At 65.8% G+C, this 22,374-nt stretch overlaps 3 protein-coding genes across 3 annotated transcripts; all 3 read right to left on the minus strand.

Annotated features, from left to right (window-relative positions):
• Positions 1-5,555: 5,555 nt before the first annotated feature.
• EMIHUDRAFT_232162 (hypothetical protein) lies at positions 5,556-6,533 on the minus strand (the record flags this gene model as incomplete). The annotated part of the gene is made up of 2 exons (XM_005783598.1): positions 5,556-5,696; positions 6,261-6,533. The coding sequence occupies 2 exons, from the start codon at positions 6,531-6,533 to the stop codon at positions 5,556-5,558; spliced, it is 414 nt and encodes a 137-aa protein (XP_005783655.1).
• Positions 6,534-7,725: 1,192 nt separating this feature from the next.
• Positions 7,726-11,829, minus strand: EMIHUDRAFT_112952 (hypothetical protein; the record flags this gene model as incomplete). The annotated part of the gene is made up of 4 exons (XM_005783599.1): positions 7,726-7,903; positions 8,041-8,291; positions 10,113-11,078; positions 11,224-11,829. The coding sequence occupies 4 exons, from the start codon at positions 11,827-11,829 to the stop codon at positions 7,726-7,728; spliced, it is 2,001 nt and encodes a 666-aa protein (XP_005783656.1).
• Positions 11,830-15,676: 3,847 nt separating this feature from the next.
• On the minus strand, positions 15,677-16,187 carry EMIHUDRAFT_365101 (hypothetical protein; the record flags this gene model as incomplete). The annotated part of the gene is made up of 1 exon (XM_005783600.1): positions 15,677-16,187. A coding segment is annotated over one exon (511 nt), but the record flags the coding sequence as incomplete, so codon positions are not given.
• Positions 16,188-22,374: the final 6,187 nt, after the last annotated feature.

Genomic DNA, 22,374 nt, shown 5'->3' on the forward strand with positions numbered 1-22,374 from the left:
TCTCCCCATCTCTCGCCATCTCTCCCCATCTCTCCCCATCTCTCCCCATCTCTCCCCATCTCTCCCCATCTCTCCCCACCCCTCCCCACCCCTGTCGCGCGCCTTCTAGGCACCTGGTCGTCGGCGGCGCGAAGCACGCTCAGCTCGCCGGTGCTCTGGAGCGGGTTGTGCTACCACATGTTCGCCATCATCATGTACCCAAGTCTCGCGCACCGCGCAATCTCGCGACTCCGCGACCACGTCAACGACCCAAATGCGAGTCTGAGAGCGAGCGGGCTGCAGAGCCAGCAAAGGCTTCCCAGGATCAGCAGCCGCCCCGAGTCGATGGTAACCCCCGCCGAGCTGGCAAAGGCGCCGACGCCGGATGCGTAAATGACAGCGGGGCTTCATTCGTACGATGTAATTAATAGCTCCGGGAGATTTTCGAGTCGCTTGTTCAACGCTACTGCCAGACTGGTACTCTGCGTACCTTGCCATGCCGACTGGGTGCATATGTGCATGCACATAAGTGTGATCGAGTCGTGAGACAACCGAAAGTGACCCACACGTAAAAGAAAAAAATCTACGCAAATATCAGTGTGTGTAAACATTTAATCGATACGTGTGTGATCTGTCAGTGGTTGCCAGGTCATGCAAAACGCTCGCACGGGCCCTGAGTGTGTCACCGAAACGCGTACACCGGCACATTGTCGGCCGATGCGCGGCTCGCCGCCCACCCGACGCGGTCCCTAGGTGCTATATAGCATAAGCACCGTCCGTGCAGGGCTCCTAGGCCATCACTGGGTCCACAGTGGACGGACACACAGCCTCAGCCGGCCCGGCGGGCTCCCGACCAGAGCCCGTCCGGAGGCCACAAACGGACACTCTACCGACATTTACACCCCTAGACAATCCACTTCGACTAGCATACGGTGTCGGCCCGACCGCCCTGCGGCCCCAGCTACCAGCTGGCGCCGCTCGGCCCGGCTGGAGGCGCCTGGGGCGCCCAAAATCGCGGAGCCGGCGACGTCCTCCGGCCAGCACGTCGCAACGAAAATTGCTTTCCTCCGTGAGCAAGTCAAGGAGGCAAAGCGAGTGTACCTGTACCATATTCGGACACAGGGCCAGCTGGCTGACCTCATGACGAAGCCACTGGCAGCAAGCATTTTCCACCCGTTGGCCAGCTTCATGATCGCCTAAAAGTTGGCCAAGTCAGCAACGCGACCGCTCATGACAAGCCCTACCAAGGGGCGAGCTGTCGTTGTGCAACCCCACCACGTCAGCCATCTTCCGTGCAGGCGTTGAGGGGGTGATCTGCGCGATCGCGTATTATGATCGGTGTGAAAACAGCATAGTAGGTGTGAATATAGTAAGTAGTACATGCCCCTGTGAGCTCAGGCAGTCCTCTAGTGTGCCTGGACTTGGCCTGAGCAAATAGTAGCGTTTGGGGCGTGAATTTAGCCGAAGTGGACCTTGCCCAGCAAGGTCCACCAGAGGCCATGTGTCGGGGCAACCAACTCGACTTAGCCACGGACTTTTGGCTCACACCCAGGTCGTTGTACTTCAAGGCTAAGTAAGAGTGAGTAGGACGAAAGAGTTTTCCCAGCGCGAGGCCATGTTCCCACGCGCTGCTCTCGGCGATTCCGGACTCCCCCTTCCACACCGGCGAGTGTGCTTCGCAAGGAGGGTCCGGGGCTCACAGCATCAGGGAGCCCGGAGCCGTGTCCGATAACACTACCTCTCGCAGCCGACCACACCCACAAAGAACCCTGCACAAACCAGGGCTGGTGGATTAACGTTAACACGGTGTTGACACGTTAACGGTTAACACCACAGCCGTAGAGGTGTTAAAACGTGTTAACACCGCCCCTCGGGAGGTGTTGACCCGCCGTCTAGCATATTCACTTCACACCCGCAGCTGCGATTGCGAACATGTCCCATGGGCGTCCCCAGCCATGCCAATGCGCCTATTCATTATTATCCCTCGTGCTCGACGCCCTCCTCTAAGTCGGCAATCGCTGCATCCACATCCTCCTCTTCCGCCTTTCGGTACTTCTTGAGCGCATTCTTCAGCGGCGTCTTGCCACAGTTCTCGTACAGCTCCTCGAGCTCCACCCAGCGCGTGTCGATGAATCCAGCGTCATTGCTGTCCTCTTTGAAAGTGCCTCGCGTGAGGTAGCACACGGCCTTGTCGGCAGCAGCCAGCCTGTTGCGCCGCTTCTTTGCGATGAGTTGCTCGGGCTCGCAGAAGCGCATGCCGAGCACCGCATCAATCTTGAAGCAGAATGTCGGCACGACCGCATCGTCCGCACCGCCACCTGCCAGCCGCGCCTGCCGCTGCGCCGCAGCCGCTTTCTGGCACTTGTAGCGGCAGCACATGGTGCGGTGCGCGTACTTGAGCAGACGGTGCGCGCTGCAGTTGGCGCAGTGGCCCTGGGAGTAGGGCGCGCGCGGCATTGACGCGGACCCAGGTATTTCTCGGGTATACCCGGTTTTTTGCAGGTATACCCGGGTTTTACCCGGAGCGTGTGTCAACACCGTGTTAACGGCTGTGTTAACGCTTGTTTTGGGACTGCCGTTCAACTGTGTTAACACCGACCTCTGCGCCAAGTGTTGGCACGATCTGTAGTCAGAGCTGCTCCTGAGGTGTGTTAATGTTAATCCACCAGCCCTGGCACCAACATCGCAAGGGCGGGGACCTGTTCCTTTTTACCCACCTCACAGTAGAGAGGTGTCCGTTTTTATTTATTTAGGGCTGGACCTAGTCTTTGCCTGGGCTTTCTCCTCCTCCGCCAGCAGCGCCTCGGCATGCCGCGCCGCAGCGATGTACCATGCTGTTTCGCTCAGCGTCTCGCCGGCGAGCAGCCGCTCGTAGCACGCCGCCGCGAGCTCGCACTCGCCCAGCTTGAGGCGCATGTTGACATGCGAGAGGATCGTCGTCGGACGCGGGTCGAACCCGCTCGCCTGCGCGAAGAGCGAGGCCGCCTCGGCGGTGTCACCGGCCGTGTTGGCCGCGAAGGCCTGCTTGGCCAGCCGGTCGCGACGGGTCGTGCATCTCCGCTCGCTGCGCCGCCGAGTTGCCCGCCGCACTGTCGAGCGCCGCGCTGTCCCTCGGCTGCGCGCGCGCGACGCGGCCCGCCGCCGCCGCTTCCGCCAGCTGCACTCTCTCCCCAAAGCTGGCGGCGCAGAGGCGTTGCGTTGCGCGAACGTGGAGAGTGAGTTGAAGGCGGACGTGCCCGGCCGGGCCCACACTAAGTGCGGCTCGAACTCTGGGCGGCGTCACTGCGATCGCCCCCCGGGTCTCGGAAACAATGGAGGCGTTGGTCTCTGCGTCTCCTCCGCCCTCGTCGTCCGCGACCAGCCCCCGCGCGAACTCGTCTGCCCGCTTCTGCATCTCCGCCTCCACCTTCCGGGGGCGGGCGGGCGGGGGGGGGGGGGGGGGGGCCAACCGTGGTTTTTTTGGTGGGTGGCGGTGTGCCGGGCGTGGGTCCCCCCCCCGGGGGTCGGGGTCAAATTTAAGGGTGCTCCCAACTCGGGCACTATTTTTTTTTGGGGGGCCCGGGACCCCCCCCTGGCCCCTTTGGCTCCGGAAAACCCCCCCTCGAGTTTTTTGATTTCGCGCTCTGAAAAGCGCCCTGACTTGCCTTCGTCCTCCATGCGGCGGAAGGACATCGTCCCTCCCCCGTAGCCAACATACGCCTACAGCGTGAGTGTACATCGCAGCCAGGGCGTGAGTGCGAGATTCGGAGCTTCACGCGAAGACGAGGGCTACGAACGAATACCGCCGAATGCGTGTCCTCCCTCGAGTGCCAGTATGCAAACAGTCTGTCTTCCGCTTCTGGGGGCGCGCCATCGCCCCCACAAAGGAGCTCACAGCGACGAGGAGGAGGGGAACCACCAAGTTCACACCCTCTGGCGCGGGCGCCGCCGGAGGAGGGGGCGGCGCCGGGGGCTTTGGGGGCGGCGGCGGCGGGTTCGTCGGCGAAGGCGATGACGGCAATGGCGGCGACGGTGGCGATGGCGGTGGCGATGGCGGTGGCAGAGGCGGCGGCGGCGACGAGGGCGGCGGAGGCGGCGGAGGCGGGGGCGGGGGCGGACGCGGCGGGGGCGGGAACGGACGCGGCGGCGGTGGCGGCTTCTTGGGCGGTGAGGGCGGCGGCGATGGCGGATCGGGCGGCGGCGCCGGCGGATACGGCGGGTGCGGCGGATAGGGAAACCTCTTCTCCCACACACACACCGCCTTTCTGCGGCACGTTTCGGGCAGGTCGTTTGGGAGGGGGCAGTCAAAGTGGTTGCCATCCGTGCCCGGCGCCTGCACAGTAAGGGGGGCGGCTGCGCGCGTCTCGCGGGGCGGGGCGAGTGGCTGTCGGGAGGAATTGGAGTTGCCCCGCCCCACGAGACGAGTTGCCCACTCCTGGCTGCTGCTTCCTCTCCGCTATCGGCACCCAGTGCGGCCACAGCACCTTCGGCCGCCCGTCGTACAGCCTGCCGCGGTCCCAAGGGTCGAGCGGGTTGTCGCCCTCGGGCCCCTTGTTCCAGCCGCCCCATTTCGCGAGCAGGCCGGGGAAGCCGCCCGCCTCGCCCCGCACACCCCACTTCGAGAGCGGAGGCGCGGGGGCCCAGCCGGCGTGGGGTGGTGAGGGCGGCGGCGGCGAGGGAGGAGGCGGCGAGGGAGGCGGGCTCGGCGGCGGCGGTGAGGGAGGCGGTGGCGACGGAGGTGGCGGTGAGGGCGGGGGCGGCGACGGCGGCGGCGACGGCGGCGGTGGCGAGGGAGGCGGCGGGCTCGGTGGTGGGGGTGAGGGCGGTGGGGGGCTTGGGGGAGGCGGCGACGGCGGCGGGGAGGGCGGCGGCGGCGACGGAGGCGGCGGCGAGGGCGGGGGTGGGCTTGGCGGTGGCGGTGACGGCGGTGGCGATGGCGGCGGCGGCGAGGGCGGCGGCGTGGGAGCCTTGCCTGGCGGCGAGGGCGGTGGTGAGGGCGGCGGCGGCGAGGGAGGAGGCGGCGAGGGAGGCGGGCTCGGCGGCGGCGGTTGCACGCCCTGGAGCAGCTTGCGCCGCTCGCCGCCGCCCTGCTGCTGCTCCTCCCCCTTGGAGGCGGCGTTTAGAGGCGCAGCGCCGCCCCTTGCCTTGCCTCGCCTTGCCTCGCCGAGCCGACGCCCCTTGCCGGGCGGGTGCGGGGCCGGCGGCGGGTCTGCATCGACCAAGTCACACTCCCTACCACGACAGAGAGCACCGAGCGTGGAGGAAGAGGGGGCACCGCCCGACCGCCGGGGCCGCGGGGACGGAGGGCAGTGTGGCGCGCGCGCCTGCTGACGTGCAGGCCGCGCGGGATGGTGCCGGAGAGGAGGCTGTCGGCGACCTTGAGCGTCTGAGAGGCGGCGAGCAGACGAGAGGTGAGGGGCCGGCGCCGTGGCCGCCTCTGCGTCGGTGTCTCTCCTCGCGGGGCGCGCGCCTTGAGCTTGCTCAGAAGGGCGAGGGAGGCCGGCAGGGTGCCCGAGATGACGTTCTTTTCGGTGTTGATCTCCTGTGCGGCAAAGCGGCAGCAAGAGCCTCCCCGGGTGAGAAGCGCTGCCTCTCCGCTACTGATCTAGGGCCGGCGCCTCCAGCTTTGTTGCCATCCCTATCTCGGGCGGGATGGTGCCCGAGAAGCCCTTGCAGTTCTCCCTCTTCCAATCTTTGCTCTTCTTGCCGCAGTTGTAGCTCTCTTCGAGGTCGATCTCCTGTGAGATAGGGAAGGGATGGCGAAGGGTCGTTGTGGCGGCCGCGCGTGGGTTGCTGGAGGGTGCGGCGCGGCGCGGCAGCGCGACTCTCCTCAAGCTTCGTCGCCATCCCGATCGTGGGTGGGATGGTGCCCGAGAGGCCCGCCTTCTTTGCGGAGACCTAAGGGCGCGGTGGCGAGGGTGGAGGTGGCGAGGGTGGAGGTGGCGAGGGTGATGGCGGCGGAGGCGAGGAGGTGAGGGCGGTGGAGATGGCGGTGGAGATGGCGGCGGCGGCGAGGGTGGCAACGACCTTCTCGAGTGTGCCGGAGAGGAAGAGGGAGGGAGGGAGGGTGCCCGTGATGAAGGTCCGCTTGATCCTGAGCTGCGCGCAAAGGGAGAGGCGGGCGCTCGCTGTGAGCGTCACTTTGAGGCTCGTCAGCTGGCACCGTCCCACCGCTCATAGGGCGGAGCAATGTCGCTTGGGCGGCGGGGAACACGGTCAGGGGGGAGAGGCGCCTTTTCGATCTCGGAGCTCGCAGAGAAGAGGGCGTCCGGTAGCGTCCCCGAGAGGTCTGTCCTCTCGACGTTGATCTCCTCGAGGCTCGTGAGGAGACCAAGCTGCGGCGGGATGGTGCCCATCAGGCCCGCTATGCTCCGCCACGCGATCGTGCGAATTTCCTCCTTTTCCTTGTGACAGGTGACAAACGCCTTCTCGCAGCACGGAATATTGGCGTCGAGCCACGACCGCCCCGCCGCGTTTTTCCAGCTTTGCCCGCCCATGGCATCGTAGCAAGCTCTCAGCGGCCGATCGCAGGAGGCGGCCGGCTGGCTGCCTGCCAGCATCGCGAGAGCAAGCATGGCTAGACCTGTGGCGTGCCCGAATCGGGATTCTCTCGACTGTGTAGTGCCAGTGCGAGCCAGTCCCGACACTAGGGGGTTGTACCAGAGGGGGGGGGTCTGAGGCAAGGGGGCCCAGATCTGCTCGTCTCAGAGGGTACCCTCTGTGCCAAGAGAGGCCATCCACGAGCGGCTCAGAGGGTGCCTGGGCCGACCCTCTGAAGGCCTGTGCCGCCAAGCCAGCCTCTCTCGGCGCAGCCTCTGAGGCTACGGGGACCCTCTGAGACGCCAAGGCAAGCCCCGCGAGGCCGCTCCTCAGAGGGAGTTTTCAGCGGTATTTCAAGTCTGTCGTGATCCCCCACCAAGCAGAGAGAACCCCCCCCAGCCAAGCAGAGAGAACCCCCCCCAAGCAGGCCCAGCTTCCATTGGTTTCGGATACCTCAAGTTCGAGTTCACTAGGACGCCGCGGCGCCTCATGGCCAAGCTGGAGCAGGGGACGGATGTGGAGATCACTACCTCCTCCTCGGGCGGCCGCTCCAAGCACATCCTCACTCAAGTTGACGGGTCGGCGGCGCCGCTGCGCGCTGGCCGCGCGAAGCTGTCGCGCAGGGGTCGGCGCGGGCGCTGTGGGCGAGCCTGCAGCAGCAGCAAGCGTAGAGTAGCGCCTTAGTCATGCTCGCTGCTTCCGCCCCCTCCCCGCCCTCCCTGGTCAGCGCCGTTCGTGGAGGGCTAGGCGCTCCGGCCTCCGCCCGGGGCTCTCGCGACTCGCCTCTGTCTGCCGAGAGGGGGCTACCCTCTGAGGTCAACGCCCTCTGTGCCGCGCCAAGACAGACCCTCGGCCGGGGACCCTCTGAGGCCAAAATCAGCCAAGAGAGGCCACAGAGGCGGCACAGAGTCAGAGTCAAACCCTCTGTGCCGCCAAGGCAGGGGTCCGACCCGTCCTCAGAGGGGGGTCTGAGGCCTCAGAGAGTGTATAACCCCCTAGTGTCCCGACGTACTTTTAGCTTATCTAGATACGTGTGACACAAATGATTCGATATTTCATTTTTTAATAGAAAGAATTATCTCACAGAGAAGGGCGGGCAGCACGCCCGCCACCTGAGACAGCCAGTACTGTTGTTATAAAATGAACTCGGGGGCACGGGACGCGGCACAAACGGGGCACAAACGCCAGGCTACAAAGACGGGGAGGCACGTAGTGACGCAGGGGATTCTAGGCGACGGCGGCGTCCTCCGACGCCGCGGCGAGCCTGAGCTCGGTCGCAATCTCTTCCGCCGCCGCGAGCTGCAGCGCGACTGACATGCGCTGGGCCTGCAGCGACAGCCACGACCGCGTCGACCAGCTCGCCTCGTCCTCGTGCTGCCGCTTCGAGAGCTTGTTGCGCACGCACCTTGCAAACAAAGTGTTAGAGTTGTTTGGTATTGCTAAAAATCTCTCTCTCGCACCTTGTTTGTCCTTCATCTGGTAGAACAGCCGCTTGACCGCGTTGCACCACCCGCCGAAGGTTTCGAACAGGTACATCTGCACGTCGGTGTCCGAGCGCGAGAGGGCGTGCGCGTACTCGAGTAGTCCGCCTTCTTGTACGCCACATAGCCGCCGCCGTCGCTCGGCCTGAAGTCGCCGTCCCCGACAGCGCCGCGCTGCTCGAGGCCGAAGACGTCCGCGCTCGTGCCGGGCTCGGTGTTGCCGAGGCCGACGAAAGCGCCTCGCTGGCCGACGTCCTCCGGGTTGGAGGAGAGCGAGTCCTTGAACTTGACGTTTAAGGCCGATGGTGTAACCTTATCGCGCGCGCTCGCGACGCCGACCGACTCGGAGGCACGCCTTGGTGTCGCGAGCGGCGAGCACCGTCCGCGCGTCGTGCGTGGAGAGAAGACAGGAGGCGCCCTGCGTCGGCCGAGCGCAGCAGTTCGAGCAAGCCGTTCGCGTCGCAGCTCTCGAGGAACAGGGCGGTGAGCTCGGCCGCGCGCTGCTCGCCTAGGTGCGCGATGGCGCCGCAGAGAGTCGCGCCGATCGCCCGGCTGCGCTCCTCGGCGCTCAGCGTGCTGAGGTGCGGGTTGTGTCTGGGAGGGAGGGAGTGGGGTGCAGGTTGCTCACCCACGGCACCGGGCCGGTGCTTGCACTTTGAATGCCGTGGGGCTCCTGCCCGTGTCCCGGGCGTGGAGATGCGAGGGTCGCCCCCCCTTGCCCCACCACTTTGTGTGTGTGGAGACGTTTACCTTACCTTACCTTACCTGGTCCCTCGGGTCCCTGCTCTCGTGCAGCTAGGCGACGCAGGTCCATCAGCAGGGCTCATCCAATGCGAGCGCACATTGTGCGTAGCCGCGGGCAGGTGGCAGTGCACAGCCGCACACCGGCTGTGGCGGCTCGAATGCCCCCGGCAGCAATGCTGGTCATTAACTTGCGTATTGGGGCCGCAGCAGACTGCTGCTGTGGCAACAGCAGCAGCCTGCTGCTGCCTGATTCAGTCAAGCCAGCGGTGCAGCGAGGCGTGCAGAATTCGCGCGGTTTGGTACCTCCTGAGGCTGAGCGCGTTCAGACCCGGTGACCGGAGTTGGATGGTTCGATGGAGCTCGGCGAGCTCCATCGAACCATCCATGGCCGGACGGCGGAGCGTGAGGTGGCGAGCGGAGAGATGTACCGCAAGACGAGAAAAACACGGATCTGACGCGATGTCACTCCTCCCTCGCTCGCTCTGACCAGTTCGTAAAGCTGATCCACCCTCGCACGCGAGTTTGCAAGCGCGTTGTCGGCACCCTCCAGCGCACGCTCCCCCCAGGCGGCCGGCGCCGCCGCCGCCGGCACGGTAGACGCGCGCCGCGCCACTGGCAGCTCGAGCGCAGAGTACCTGCGCCAGCTCTCGATGAGTCAGCGCAGCAACGGGGTCTTCATCAATGACCCCAAGGGCCTCTTTATCCTCCGGTGGTACCGTGAGGTGAAGGGTGACGGGACCCCCCCAGACGGCCCGCGCTCCCAGAACAGAGCGTGCAAGAGTACTACAAAGCTGACGAGCGACAACGATGGGAGGCCTTCCGCTGGACCAGCAACTACCAGATCATATCAGCAAGGTGTACCTGAAGAAGCACTCCAGCCTGCCTGGCCTCTCTGCTATTCTCTCAGTGCGGCAGAAGATGGTGACGTCCACCATGAAAAAAGGATGGTGTCTGGGAGCTGGACCTGGAGGACCCGGAGGCAGCAGGCAGAGTAGAGACAGTAGTAGAGTCCTGCTGGTATCCTCTTGATAGTGTCATCAGTGTGGCTGGTGTGTGTCAGAGCCTGACAGCGCCCCGGACAGCACCACCTGACGCGCTGCTCCTGACAGCACCGGCCCTACGTCTGACAGCAGCAGCAGCCTGACAGCTCTGACAGCTCCGACAGCGTCTGACAGCAACACCCGACAGCTCCGACAGCACCCGACAGCACCCGACAGCACTGACAGCACCTGACAGCTGGTCTGACAGAGGCACCTGACAGTGTCTGACAGTGCCCGACAGCCCGACAGATCACCTGACAGCACCTGACAGCCTGACAGCCAGGGCTCAGACCCAGGCTACAGTGACCTCCTTTCATCTCGACTCGCGCTCGCTCTCTACTCCATGCACCATGGCGGGCGTAGCAGGCGGAGCCTCATAGCCGCCGCGCCAGGCGCTTCCCAGTGTCGGCCCGCGTGGCGAGCCATCAGGCGAGCCGCCCCGGGAGGAGGTTGGGCTGTTCGGCGTCCTCAAGCTCCAGCGCTGCTCCACATCCTGGTCCTCGTGGCCGGCCCCGTCTCCCGCGTGCGGCGGCGGCGGCGCCTCCGGCCTCATCTTTTCGAAGGTGTACAGCGCGAAGCAGACGAGGAGGCCGCTGTAGCCGAAAGCCTCGAGCCGCGTGATGGTCTCGCCAAAGACGACCGCCGAGACGAGAACCAGCCCCCCGTTGCGGGACATCGTCAGTATCTTGAGCGTCATGCCCGAGGTACGCTTCACGAGCAGAAAGCCCGAGAGGTTGATGACGAAGCCCGAGAGGCCGGCGACGCAAAACAGCACCGGGTGGCTCCCCACGATGGCGTGGGCGCTCGTCCGCCACACGTCGGGGAGCTCCGTGAAAACCGCGAGGCCCATCCACCCGAGCGTGATCGGCGAGGTGTAGTAGAGCGCCTCCATCGGCGCGAGTTTGAGGTTCTTGAGAAGCTTCTGCGCGACGACCAGCCGCACCGCGTCTGCCGTCGATGCGGCAACCATGAACGAGACTCCGACGAGGTTGAAGTTGACCTCGCCGGCCGACGCGAGCGCCGTGAAGGCGGAGAGCCCGACCGTGATGAGGACGATGCGGCGCGACGGCTGCTCGACGCCGAGGAGGGCGAGGAAGATGACCATGTACGTGGGCGAGAAGGCCTTGAGCATCTGGATGAAGGCGACGGTCAGGTAGAGGTACGGGTACTGCCCGAGGCAGAGCGCGAGGGCGGTGGTGGCGCCGAGGACGACGAGGTTGGAGACCGGCACGGGCTTGGACTGGTCGATCGGGTGCGTCTTGAAGACTCTCACGCACAGGAACGAGGCGACGCTCGTGGTGCCCATGCCGAGCGCCTGATTCATTAACTCGCAGCGGGCATTACTAGGTAGTCAAATAGGAGGCCCATGCTGAGCAGGTCGGGCGTGAGAGGGTGATGCTCTGGTTGCCCTATACTCTCTGCTACTACTACGACTGCCACCCTGTGAGCGATGATGGGACTCTCGGGTGATCTCGGATGATCTCGGGGGGGCATCTCGCCGAGACGATGATGGGGTAGTGGAACCCAAAGTCCTTCATGATGACCTTGTTAATGAGGATGGCGGCGGGCGAGGCGGTGAGGTAGAGCGCCGTGTAGAAGAGCGTGAGGAGGCTTGAACGCGATAAGAAGCGGAGGGCGCACGCGCACAGGGCGAGCACAGCGAGCGAGGCGAGCAGCATCGAGCGGATCGGCCCCACCTTGGCGACCAGGTCCGCGTACTTGTGCAGCCGCATCTTGCTCGCCGACGCCGACTCGCGGACGTGCTTCTGCTTTGCCTTGACTGCGAGGTACGCCTCGATGTCGTTCATCTGCTTGGTGTACTTTTGCATCTCGCGGTTCCACTGCTTGAACTCTGTTGCGGCGGCAACCGCCAAACTCACGTTCGTCGGCTTCCCCTTCTTCTTTCGCCTCTTCTGCTTTTTCGGAGGCGGCGCGTCAGCTGGCCGCTGGCGGCGGCTCGGCGTGTCGCTGGCCGCTGTCAGTTGCAAGCGATTGTCAGAGGCCTCTGTCAGCGCGAGTCGTTCTGAAAAGAGCGACAACAAGAGCAGCTGGCTGCAGCGGCCCATCTCCGTCTTGAACGGAGTCTTCCCGTGCACGAGCTCGCGGCGCCGTGCACAGCTGAGCTGTGAATGCAAAGAAATCTACACCGCGCTGTCAGAGCCGCTCTTCACAGCGCTTGCAGGGCGCTGCTCAGAAGCGAGCTCCTTGGTCCCGCGCAGGACGTCGAGCACCGCCATGCGGACATGGTTTCGTGCCGTTGGCATCGGCGCCACAGCTTCCTCCTCCCACTCATTCGTTGACGGGTCGTATCGCTCCATCGAGTTGACAAACTCGCCGTCGCGGCCGCCGATCACGACCAGGCGCGGACTCTCGCGCTTCTTCAGCGTCTCCTCCCAGCCGCGGCGCCACGCGCGGCACGTCCCCTTGGCGGCGTGCGCCTTGGTCGGCAGCTGGGCGAGGATGTGCGGGGCGAGGTTCGGCGAGAGGAGGACCTCGGAGAGCACCCACTCGGGCTGCTCCACGATGAGGACGACGAGGCATCGCGCCTGCTTTGGCCGCGTTGGGTAGCTGTGAAGCTCTGCCGGCAAGCAGATTTTGCACAGACAGCGTTATATCCCTGGCTGGGCGAGGGCGACGGCGTCCCCGTCGGGAGGGGCTGTCTCAGTGTTCGTGGTCTACCGTCACCCCGCCAGCGGCCCGGCGGGTTCGGTTAGCGCCTCCTCTGTCTGTCTCGGCGCCAAACCACATCCCACCGAGGCGAGCAGGTTCCACGCGTGAGCAGACCTGGCCCGGTGTTCGGAGTCTTCCCTGTGCGGGGCCTCGGCGCCCTAGTATTAGAAAACCGCGACCGGGAGTCAATGAGGGGTTGAGGTGTGAGCCCTGGAAGCTGGATGGAGGCCGTAGGTAGGGGGGTAAGTGGAGACTACCGCTTCACTTACTTAGTTGTGCCACCCCCTTCCGGTCCGTCTAGTGTTTCACAATTAATTGTACGTACGCGTAATGTACAAAAACGCCCGCCTCCGTTGGCCACTCCTACGCCTTCCAGCGAAAATCTCAGGGCCATGCGCGGTAACCGCGTTGGGGGCCTCGAGACCTCGGGGGGGGGCCGAAATCGGCGATTTCGGCCGAGGACGGGTGGGGCGGGCCATCGGTAACCGCGTTTGGCCCGTCCGGGGAATGTGCCTGTCTAAAAGCGGCTTTTCGGGCTTGAGATTCGTCGGCCGGAAAAAAAGAAAAGCGCGCCGAAAAAGCGAAAAACGCGGTGTGAGCCCGCGCGCTTCCCCTTGTGGGTCAGATGCTGCCTGCTCACGCGTGTCATCATCAAAAGTCGTTTCGTTCTCAAGTTCCGCTTTGGGGTACACACGCGCGGCGCGGTTGGATTAATCAGGGCAAGGCCCTGGCCGCCCCCAGCGCCCGGCGCCGCGTCCTCATGCCGCAAGGGGGTCTCCTCGTCAGCCCGCCAGCCGAGGGGGAGCGCCCCTCCCCCCAAAAGTACTCGCCGAAGCGTGGACGCCTCGAGGTCCGCAGGGCAAGCTCTCGCTCCCCGTGAGAGGGCCAGCTGGTGTCCCGCGGGCTACCTCTCGCACAAATGAGCCACCACGCCCTTCCTCTATAGATCCTCGTCGCCGAACGCGTCGCGCGGCACGTCACCTGCGCACGCCCGGCCGGGCTTACTGGAGGAGGCCCTGCACCTCCCGCGCAGCGGACCCATCTACAGAGCTCGGCTGGACCAGAACACCGGAATCGAGCCTTCCTTCCGCTACGACCCGAACGTGTCGACCGTGCTCGACACGGACTCCGACGGACGCGTCACGTTTTCGACCGAGTTTGAAGTCAACTCGGAGGGTGCGTGCCAGACTGAGGTGTGAGATGTACCGGCGCAAGCTCGGCTGCGAGCACGCTGGTCTTCCCTTAGGCTCGCCGCCCTTCCGCATCACGTCCGAATGGCAGGCGCCTCCGTCGCAAGCCCAGTGCTGCGTGGACGGTCTCGAGTCCCTGCACCAGGTGACGCTTCCCCGGTTCGTGTCCAAATCGCCGCCCGCTACACCGCCGCGGGCGAAAGTGCGGCCACCTGCGACCCACAGCCAACGAACGGCAAAGCCGGCTGGCGTGGCGGTAGTACCGCACTCGCTGCGAATCGCCGCCGCCGCCACCGCGCCGCCTGCGCCGGCGAGGTCCTCTGTGGAGGTGGAGTCCCTGCGGTTCGACGCAGAGCTCGCGTCTCAGCACGCACCACCAGTGACGGTGTCCCCCCCCTCCTTCGATGCGGCAAAGGCCCTCTTCGAAAGTCTTCAGCCGATGGGCGACGGCTGTGCCTCTATCGCCCCCCCGGTCCCGGTCCCAGTCCCACCGGTACGCAAGGGCAGGGCCCGCGGACTTCCCACCTCGTTGGAGCCGCGGCAAGGAGGCGGCACGCCGCGGCTGCTCGTGGCTGCCGCTTTGCTGAGCCTGTGCCTCTTCGGCGTTGCCTTTGCCCCGTGGCTGGATCAGTCTTTGGGCTGGGGGGCGTGCCTCGTCGGTCCATACGCCTGTGCTGCCGGGGTGGGGGAGCATGCTGGGCCTGCACCTAGCCCACCGTTGCGGCACGAGCTCGCCTCCCGCGAGATTATTGAGCTCGAGGGCGAGGAGCGAGCCTGGTCGTGGTGGAGCTTGCTGTGGCCGTGGCACGAGAAGGAGGCCGCGACACGCGACTCGGGCGAACCGCCCTGCTGGTGAATTGCACTGGGACTATCATGTATCCCTACAGAGAGATGTGGCTGCGTCGTGAGGGGGGCGAATGAGGGAATTGAGGGGAGGCTAAGTGCATTGTGCATGTGCGGCGGTGTCGGACCTGCGGATTGCGGCGACGCCCGGGCGCGGCAGCCAGCGGTCTGTGTGTGCGGCAAGATGGAGGTGAGAGTGACCGCGCGGGGGCGGCGGCGGCGCACGGATGGCGGCTCAGAACGCACGAGTCCGACCACGTCAGGGATGACGTCCGGTGGGCCGGTCCATGACCATGTCCACATGTCGTGCACACATACCACGTGAGTGCACGAGACTCTGCGAGGGATCAGGCTGTAGGCAGGCTGTAGACCTACATAAATAAATAAACCGAACAGGAGGATGACGAAGAGCAGCAGGGACCCGAGGCGCGAGGGACTATGTCGAAGAGGCTAGTTTGCAGTCCCACATCGGGAGAGGACGACCCCGGCCCCGTCACGCCGCGCATGCAGGTGCATAAATTAGACGCGCCAGAGAGGGCGGCTCTTTTCTTTCAACGGGGCTAGCTTTTACACATCGACGGTGTACATGCATGATATGGGTACCTAGCTCTACCTCGAGTCTCGTACTTCGTACACAAGTATTACCCCTCGAACGCCCCGATCGCCTCCGTCACCGCCGCCACGAGCCGCGACGCCTCCCCCTCGCTGCGCGGCCCGTCCCTCCTCCACCTCGCCGCGTCGTGGTGCCGCGCCGCGTTCGCCCAGATGCGCAGCGAGTGCAGCTGGCTCCGTAGCTCGGCCGGCAAGCCGCACTCGCGGTGCCAAAAGTTGATGCGCTCCTCGAAGCCGTCGGGCGCCGCCGCAGAGCGCGAGGCGTAGACGGCGTCGAGGCGCGGCATCAGCGTGTTGAAGGCGAGCAGCATGTTGCCCTGAATGCGCGCCTGCGCGTCGCCGCCCGTGCGCATGCCGCGCACCTGCACCGAGAGCGGCGAAGGCTCGTAGCTGGTGGTGCGGGCGGCTGCCGCAGCGGCCTCGTCTCCAGGTGCCGGCGCAGCCTCCTCCACCCCCACCCCGCCCTGCGCGCCAGACAGCAGCCCCCGGAGCGTCGTGAGAGCCACGGGCAGCGTGCAGCGGTTGCGCAAGCTGTCGTGACAGAGGCTCTTCTGCCCGTCTCCCGCCTTGGCGAGGTCCTTGACAGCGCGCGCAGCAGCGGCGGTCCACCCCGCCGCCGCGTCTGCGACCTTGGACGCGTCGATGTTGGTCCAGAGCTCGTCGAACTCGTCCTCGCACCGGTCGGTGAGCTGCACCTCGGAGCGGCTGGTGAGGCAGACGAGGAGGGTGATGCCAACAGCGTAGCCGTCCGTCTTGCTCGAGTACTCGCCCCCCTTGGAGATGGAGGGGCAGAGGTAGCCAGTGGACATGTAGAGGGCGGTCGAGCGGCAGCGGACAGAGGCGTCCGGACGCTGGTCCTTGGCGAAGCCCGTGTCGGCGAGGACGGCGGTCAGATTCTCGTCGAGCAGGATGTTGTCCGGCTTGACGTCGCGGTGCACGATGCCCTTCGAGTGGAGGTAGACGAGCGCCTCGGTCGCCTCGCACGCGACACGCACGCGCTGCCGCCACGTCAGCGGCCTCGGCGGCTCTACCATCCCCAGCCGCCGGAGCTGCGCAGCGCGGTCGGGATCCGAGATGCGCAGCCGCGCCTCGAGCGAGCCGCCGCGCATCAGCGGCGAGAGGAGGCAGACGCCGTCGGGCGAGAGGCAGTAGCCGAGCAGCGGCAGCAGGTGCGGGTGGCTCACCGCCTTGAGCAGCTTCACCTCGAGCTCCGCCCGCGACAACCCGCCCGACTGGCCCGACTTGGCCCGCTTGACGACGAGCGGCAAGTGGCGCAGCTGCGGAGGCGCGGCGAGGGAGAGGTGGAGGTCGGCCGACGCCTCGTAGACGCGGCTGAAACCGCCGCTGCCAATCAGCTTGCCCTCTGCAAACCCATCGGTAGCCGCGGTGAGGTCCGACAAGGCTATCTCGACGGGCCGCGCAACAGCCGCCGCTTCCGCCGCGACCGGCTCGGAGGCGACAGACAGAGTTTCCAGCTTCGACTCCGCCGCGCTCACCTCCTCGGCCAAGGCAGGCAGCGCACCCACGTGCGGCCTGGCGGCGGCGATGCCCGCTCGGAGCGCGGAGGGGCTGTCCGCAGTGTCGAGCGACTTGAGCGCGCCCATCGCCGCGCCATGCGCCTTGCGCAGCCGCTGGCTGTCCCGCCTCCGCGCCTCCTTGAGCTTGTCGCGCGCGCGCCTCGCCGCCGCCAGCACGGCCGGGCTCGCGAGGCCGCTGCACGCCTCCAGCGCGCTGGCCACGCCCTCGTACGAGCCAGCGGCCACGGCCTGCTGCAGCGCCTCGTCCGCCGCGGCGATGGCGGCTGCGTCGGCCGGCGGAGGAGATGGGGCTGGCGGTGGAGTTGGCGGCTGCAAATCGGCGGTGGCGCTGGGGCCAGGCGCCACGTTGTCTGCCTCGCCGCCGCCGCTCTTCTTCTTCTTCTTCTTCTTGCCCTTCTTGCTCTCATTGGCGCGCTCCTCTTTCTCCGCCTCCTCCTCCGCCAGCAGCGCCTCGGCATGCCGCGCCGCCTCCGCCTCTGCCGCCGCTCTCTCCGCCTCCCTCGCCTCCGCCCCCGCAGCCCACGCCGTCTCCTTCGCCGCCTTCTCAGCCGCCGCCTCCGCCTCAGCCAAGACCTTTACGCACTCGGCGTGGCCCTTCTCCTTGGCGTACTGCAGCGCGGTCTTGCCCTCCATAGTGCACAGCGTCATATCTGCGCCGGCCCGCAGCAAGCGCCGCACGACCGCGGGGTGGCCGAAAATGGCGGCGGTCATCAGCGCCTTGGCACCGACGCTGTTCTGCAGGATGATCTCAGCGCCGCGCCGTATCAGCAGGTCGACCACCCGCTCGTGGCCGTTGCTGGCGGCGGCTATCAGCGCAGTGACGCCGTTGCTGTTCTGCAGGTTGATCTCCGCGCCGTGCCGCAGCAGCAACTCGACCACCCGCTTGTGGCCGTTGTTGGCGGCGGCCATCAGCGTGGTGTAGCTGTCGCTGTTCAGCAGGTCGACCTCCGCGCCGCGCCGCAGCAGTAGCTCGACCACCCGCTCGTGGCCCCACTGGGCGGCGTACATCAGCGCGGTCCAGCCGACGCTGTCCTGCAGCTTGATCTCCGCGCCGTGCCGCAGCAGCAACTCGACCACCCGCTCTTGGCCGTTGTTGGCGGCGCGCATCAGCAGCGTGAGGCCGCTCGCGCCGCCTCTCTCGTACGTCGCGTCGGCCCGCCCGCCGCCCTCGAGCCACGCCAGCACCGCCTCCTCCTCGCCTTGCTCAGCCGCTGCCACGACCTCGTCGGAGACTTTCCCCCCACCGCTCGGCGCCCGCTTCGCCGCAGCCGGCGACAGATTACCCGGCCGCACCCGCACGCTCTCGCCGCTTCCCTCGAGCGCCACAGCGTACCGCCCGCCCTCGAAGCTCCGCGCCTCGCCCCGCTGCCCGTTCAGCTCGGGGCGGGAAGAGAGGCCGCCGAGCACGACTCGCTGGCCGAGCAGCGGTGTGTCCATAGCTGCCGCTGCGGCGCCCGAGGAAGCGCCGCCCGCCCCTGCCCAGCCGTCTGCAACCGCCTCCGCCTCAGCCAAGACCCGGACGCACTCGGCGTGGCCCTTCTCCTTGGCCCACTGTAGCGCCGTCTTGCCGCTCGCACTGCGCGCCGCCGCGTCTGCGCCCGCCCGCAGCAAGCGCCGCACGACGGCGGGGCGGTTGTAGTGGGCGGCGAGCATCAGCGCAGTGCAGCCGTCGCTGCTCTGCAGGTTGAGCTCAGCGCCGCGCCGTATCAGCAAGTCGACCACCCGCTCGTGGCCGTTGACGGCGGCGCACATCAGCGCGGTGCCACCGTCGCTGCTCTGCAGGTTGACATCAGCGCCGTGCTGCAGCAGCAAATCGACCAACCGCTCGTGGCCGTGGAGGGCGGCGGTCATCAGCAGCGTGAGGCCGCTCTCACCGTCTCTCTCGTACGTCGCGTCGACCCGCCCCCCGCCGTCAAGCCACGCCAGCAGCGCCTCCTCCTCGCCACGCTCCGCTGCTGCCACGACCGCATCGGGGGCTGCCGCGGCACTGCTCGACACCGCCGGCGACAGATTACCCGGCCGCACCCGCACGCTCTCGCCGCTTCCCTCGAGCGCCACAGCGTACCGCCCGCCCTCGAAGCTCTCCGCCACGCCCCGCTGCCCGTTCAGCTCGGGACGGGAAGAGAGCCCGCCGAGCACGACGCGCTGGCCGAGCAGCGGCGCGTCCACAGCTGCCGCTGCCACGCCCGAGGAAGCGCCGCCCGCCCCTGCCCGGCCGTCGCTGCTTGGCTCGCTCACTTGCCCGACCATGGCACATCACAAAACAATTCGAGGCCGAGAGCGCCGCGGGGCGAAGCAGCTCTGGCGGCTCGCAGGACGAGACAGAAGAGAACGACGCGACAGAGGAGGAAATGACAAGGGAGAGAACGACGAGAGTGGGACGACCGCGAGGTGGCATGAAGGCTGCAGCGAGAAGCGGCGAGAGACTGCGAAGAGAGATAGGAAGAGGCAGACTCCCTAGGGTGGGCGACGGCTAGCGCATCACACACCTCTCCTTAAAATCCCTGTGTGGTGGCGGCGTGCCGTCCTCCCATCCCTCCCTTGGGTTCTCTGTTTTGTTCTTTCTTTCTTTTCGAAGCAGCTCTGACAGCCGCGGCAACGCATGATGTCGCAGAAGAAAAGTAATCGGTGTCCGGGAAAGCGGTGGCCGGCGCCGACCACACCCACAACCCTGCACAAAGACCGCAGAGACCAGAGTCTCTCGCCGATTCTCGCTGCAACCTTCATGCCACCTCGGTCCTCGCTCGTCCCACTCTCTCTCGTCGTTCTCTCCCTTGTCGCTTCTTCCTCTGTCGCGTCGCTCTCCTCTGCCTCGTTCTGCGACGCCTCATTTGCCGCCAAGTCATATGATTGGTCTCAGGTCCGTGTCGTGTTACGCACGGAAAATTCTTTTGACCGCGCAAGATAAAAGGGTGGCTAAGGGCTCTGCCCGCAAGGCGCCCGCGTCGCAGACGCGGTACCATTGACAAATCTGCAATATACCCCCACACGAGCAAATAGCAAAATCCGAATACCGTGCACGAACTGCGTGATCTCGGCCGTGGACGGGCGCAAGCCTTCAGCTGGTGCCAAGACATTCGTAAAATTGAAGCCAAGAACGTCCGCCAAATCCGTGCTAGGGAAAGCTCATCGAGCCCAGCGTGCCCGCGACCGCCTCCCGCGCAACACCGCCGCTGGGGACGACACGCTGCGGAATCGGATCGAGCCCATGCACGGGCAAAGAAGGACGCTGCAGAAGCGGTTGGAGAGGCAGCCGGCGTCTGCCGTCTAGGGAGCCTGGGGAAGCGAACCGACGGGGGACGTCGGGGCGAATCGTTCCGCGTGTACGCAAAGTGCGTCGACACCTCAATCCTGCAGGCGGAGCAGCAGTCGCAGAGTGTGCAGGCCTATGCGCGCCAGCTCGCGCAGCTCTCGTCAACCTCTGTCTCTCTCTTTTCTCTCTATTAGAGTATAGAGTATAGTATATAGTATATTCGGCTTTATATATCTAGCAAACACCCACACGACTAGCGACTACCAGTCTACTACTGGCGTCTACTTAGTCCCTCAGAACGGGAACGGGAGCGACAAACGCGCCGCCCGCGGCGTTCTCGCGCTCCGCCCTTCGCGGACTGTACGGGTGGACGCGGGACAGGAGTGACGACAGCTCGAGCGACACCGGAGCTCTACGCGTATCTCCTCTTTACTTGATAAACCAGCCGATCCAACAATCCTTTCACACCGGACGGTAGAGCCGAATCTGACGGCCAGAAAGCTCACCAGCCTCGCAACACATGCCATGCCCATCCCTGACAAGCGTGGTTTGACTCACAGAAGCCGCAGGCTACGTGGAGACATAGCTACGTGACCACGCAAAACACGCCCGGAGACGGCTCACATCCCGATATCCCGGGCTCCAACAATGGTCCCACTATCGGGCCTATCGCGGTCCGACGCCGGTCTACTTGGCTATCCCCAGCCCACAGCTACCGGGTGCACCCAGCCTGGCCGCAGGAGGGCGGGCCCGGGCCGAACCTCCCACTCAGAGGTCCGTTGAAGTCGATCCGCGGCGCCGTCCCGAAGCAGCAGCCGCGGGAGCGGGAGCGGAGAAGCTCGTACTCGGACCGACGCGATAATATTGACGATGCAATGCCAACTGTGCGTACAATGACTTGTACACACATCACCTGGGTCATGATGGTCCATATGAAGGATGGACAGAGTCACGCACATCGCCTACACGGTCTGAGGGTGGTGAGGACTGATACATGCCCGGGTCGGGTTGAGTGCGATCGGAGAAGAACAAAGTGTGAACTATGCGCCAAATGCGCTGGTCAAGGGGATAGGAGGATGTTGTGTGTGACAGGGCTGCCTGGAGCAGCCCCAAGCTGCAGGCCTTCGTCCACAGAGACCCGTCAAGGAGCGTCTTCTAGCTTTGTCTGCACGACTGTCACGGATCACACAAGGCCGCTACGGAGACGAGCAGCTCCGAATCAGCGGCAATCCTCATGCATCCAGGCGTCACAGTCAATATCAGTGGTCTAGCTACCGCCATGCACAGCTTGACGTCGATGTCTCCAGGCTGGAGTGCATGTATCCTTTGTTACGCCGCTCGGAGGTCTGATGGAGCCGCAGAACGCCTGGGGCTGTGAGGGCGTCAGGCGGTGCCGCAGATAGACTTCTACCTCATAGCGCGCACCGATCCATCCGCGCCGGGCCCTGGCCGCCGCCAGCGGACGGTGCACCACCAGAAAGGTCACCTACAGGGCACATTGTTGGACTTTGGCGGCCGATTTGCGCTCGAGCCGCCGCGCGGGAATCAGCACCGGCAGGCAGCGAGAGCACGACTGGCGACCGCGAAGCCAGCAGTGCTGCCCCGACACATACCGGTCTGGCCAGTGCGCGAAGCTGCCGCATGCGGCCTTCCAGAGGCCGAGCGCGCGGCGATTGTTGGACGGTCACGTCGTTTCGGTTTATCGGGACGCGCCGGGATATCAAAAAAAAGGAGATAATCGGATACCGAAGCGCCCCGGCTTTCGACGAAATGCGCGCCTCTCTACTCCGCCTTCTTACCGGACTCACACTCGCAGAGGGCGGTCCCACTCCTCTCGCGGGCGACGCCTCCGGATCGGACTCGGTGAAGTCCTGCATCGACCTCGACAGGCACTCGATAAAGGCGGCGCTCTCGACGACGCCCGGCTTTGAGACGGCGGCCTTTTGCACCTCCCAAGCGTGCGGCGCCTGCCGCGCGTTTGGCGTCCCGACGGGCGTCCAGCGCAAGATATTCAACCGCGGCTGCTCCGGCGGGCCCTTCAACCGCGGCTGCTCCGGCGGGCCGCACAAGACCTCTTCCGCCTTCTACAGCTGCCGCAGCGGCGACTGCGGCGGCGGCGACTGCGCCGAGGAGATGATGAGCGTCGAAGTCGCCGGCGCCGGCGCGGCCGTCTCGAGCGGGCGGCATGGGACGAACGCTCCCGCGCCCGTCGGCGACGACGCGTGCGCGGAGGCGTTCAACGAGGAGAAGTGCGTCATGAACGCCTGCTCTGGGCACGCGCATGCAGCCTGCAACACGCTGGGCGTCGCGAACACCTCTAATAACAAGTGGAGCGACTTTTCGCTCGAGGGAGGCGCGGCGCGCGCCGGATTGCTCGAAGGCCCCCTCCGCAAGTGGTGGTGGTGCTGCGCCTCTACGGCGGTGCTGCTTCTCCAAGCGTGCGGCGCCTGCTGGCTGCTGCTGGGGCAGCGGGCGCCGCGCTCCGGTGCAGCCTCGGGGCAGCGA

Source organism: Emiliania huxleyi (genome assembly GCF_000372725.1).
Source record: "Emiliania huxleyi CCMP1516 chromosome Unknown EMIHUscaffold_179, whole genome shotgun sequence".
Lineage (NCBI taxonomy): Eukaryota > Haptophyta > Isochrysidales > Noelaerhabdaceae > Emiliania > Emiliania huxleyi.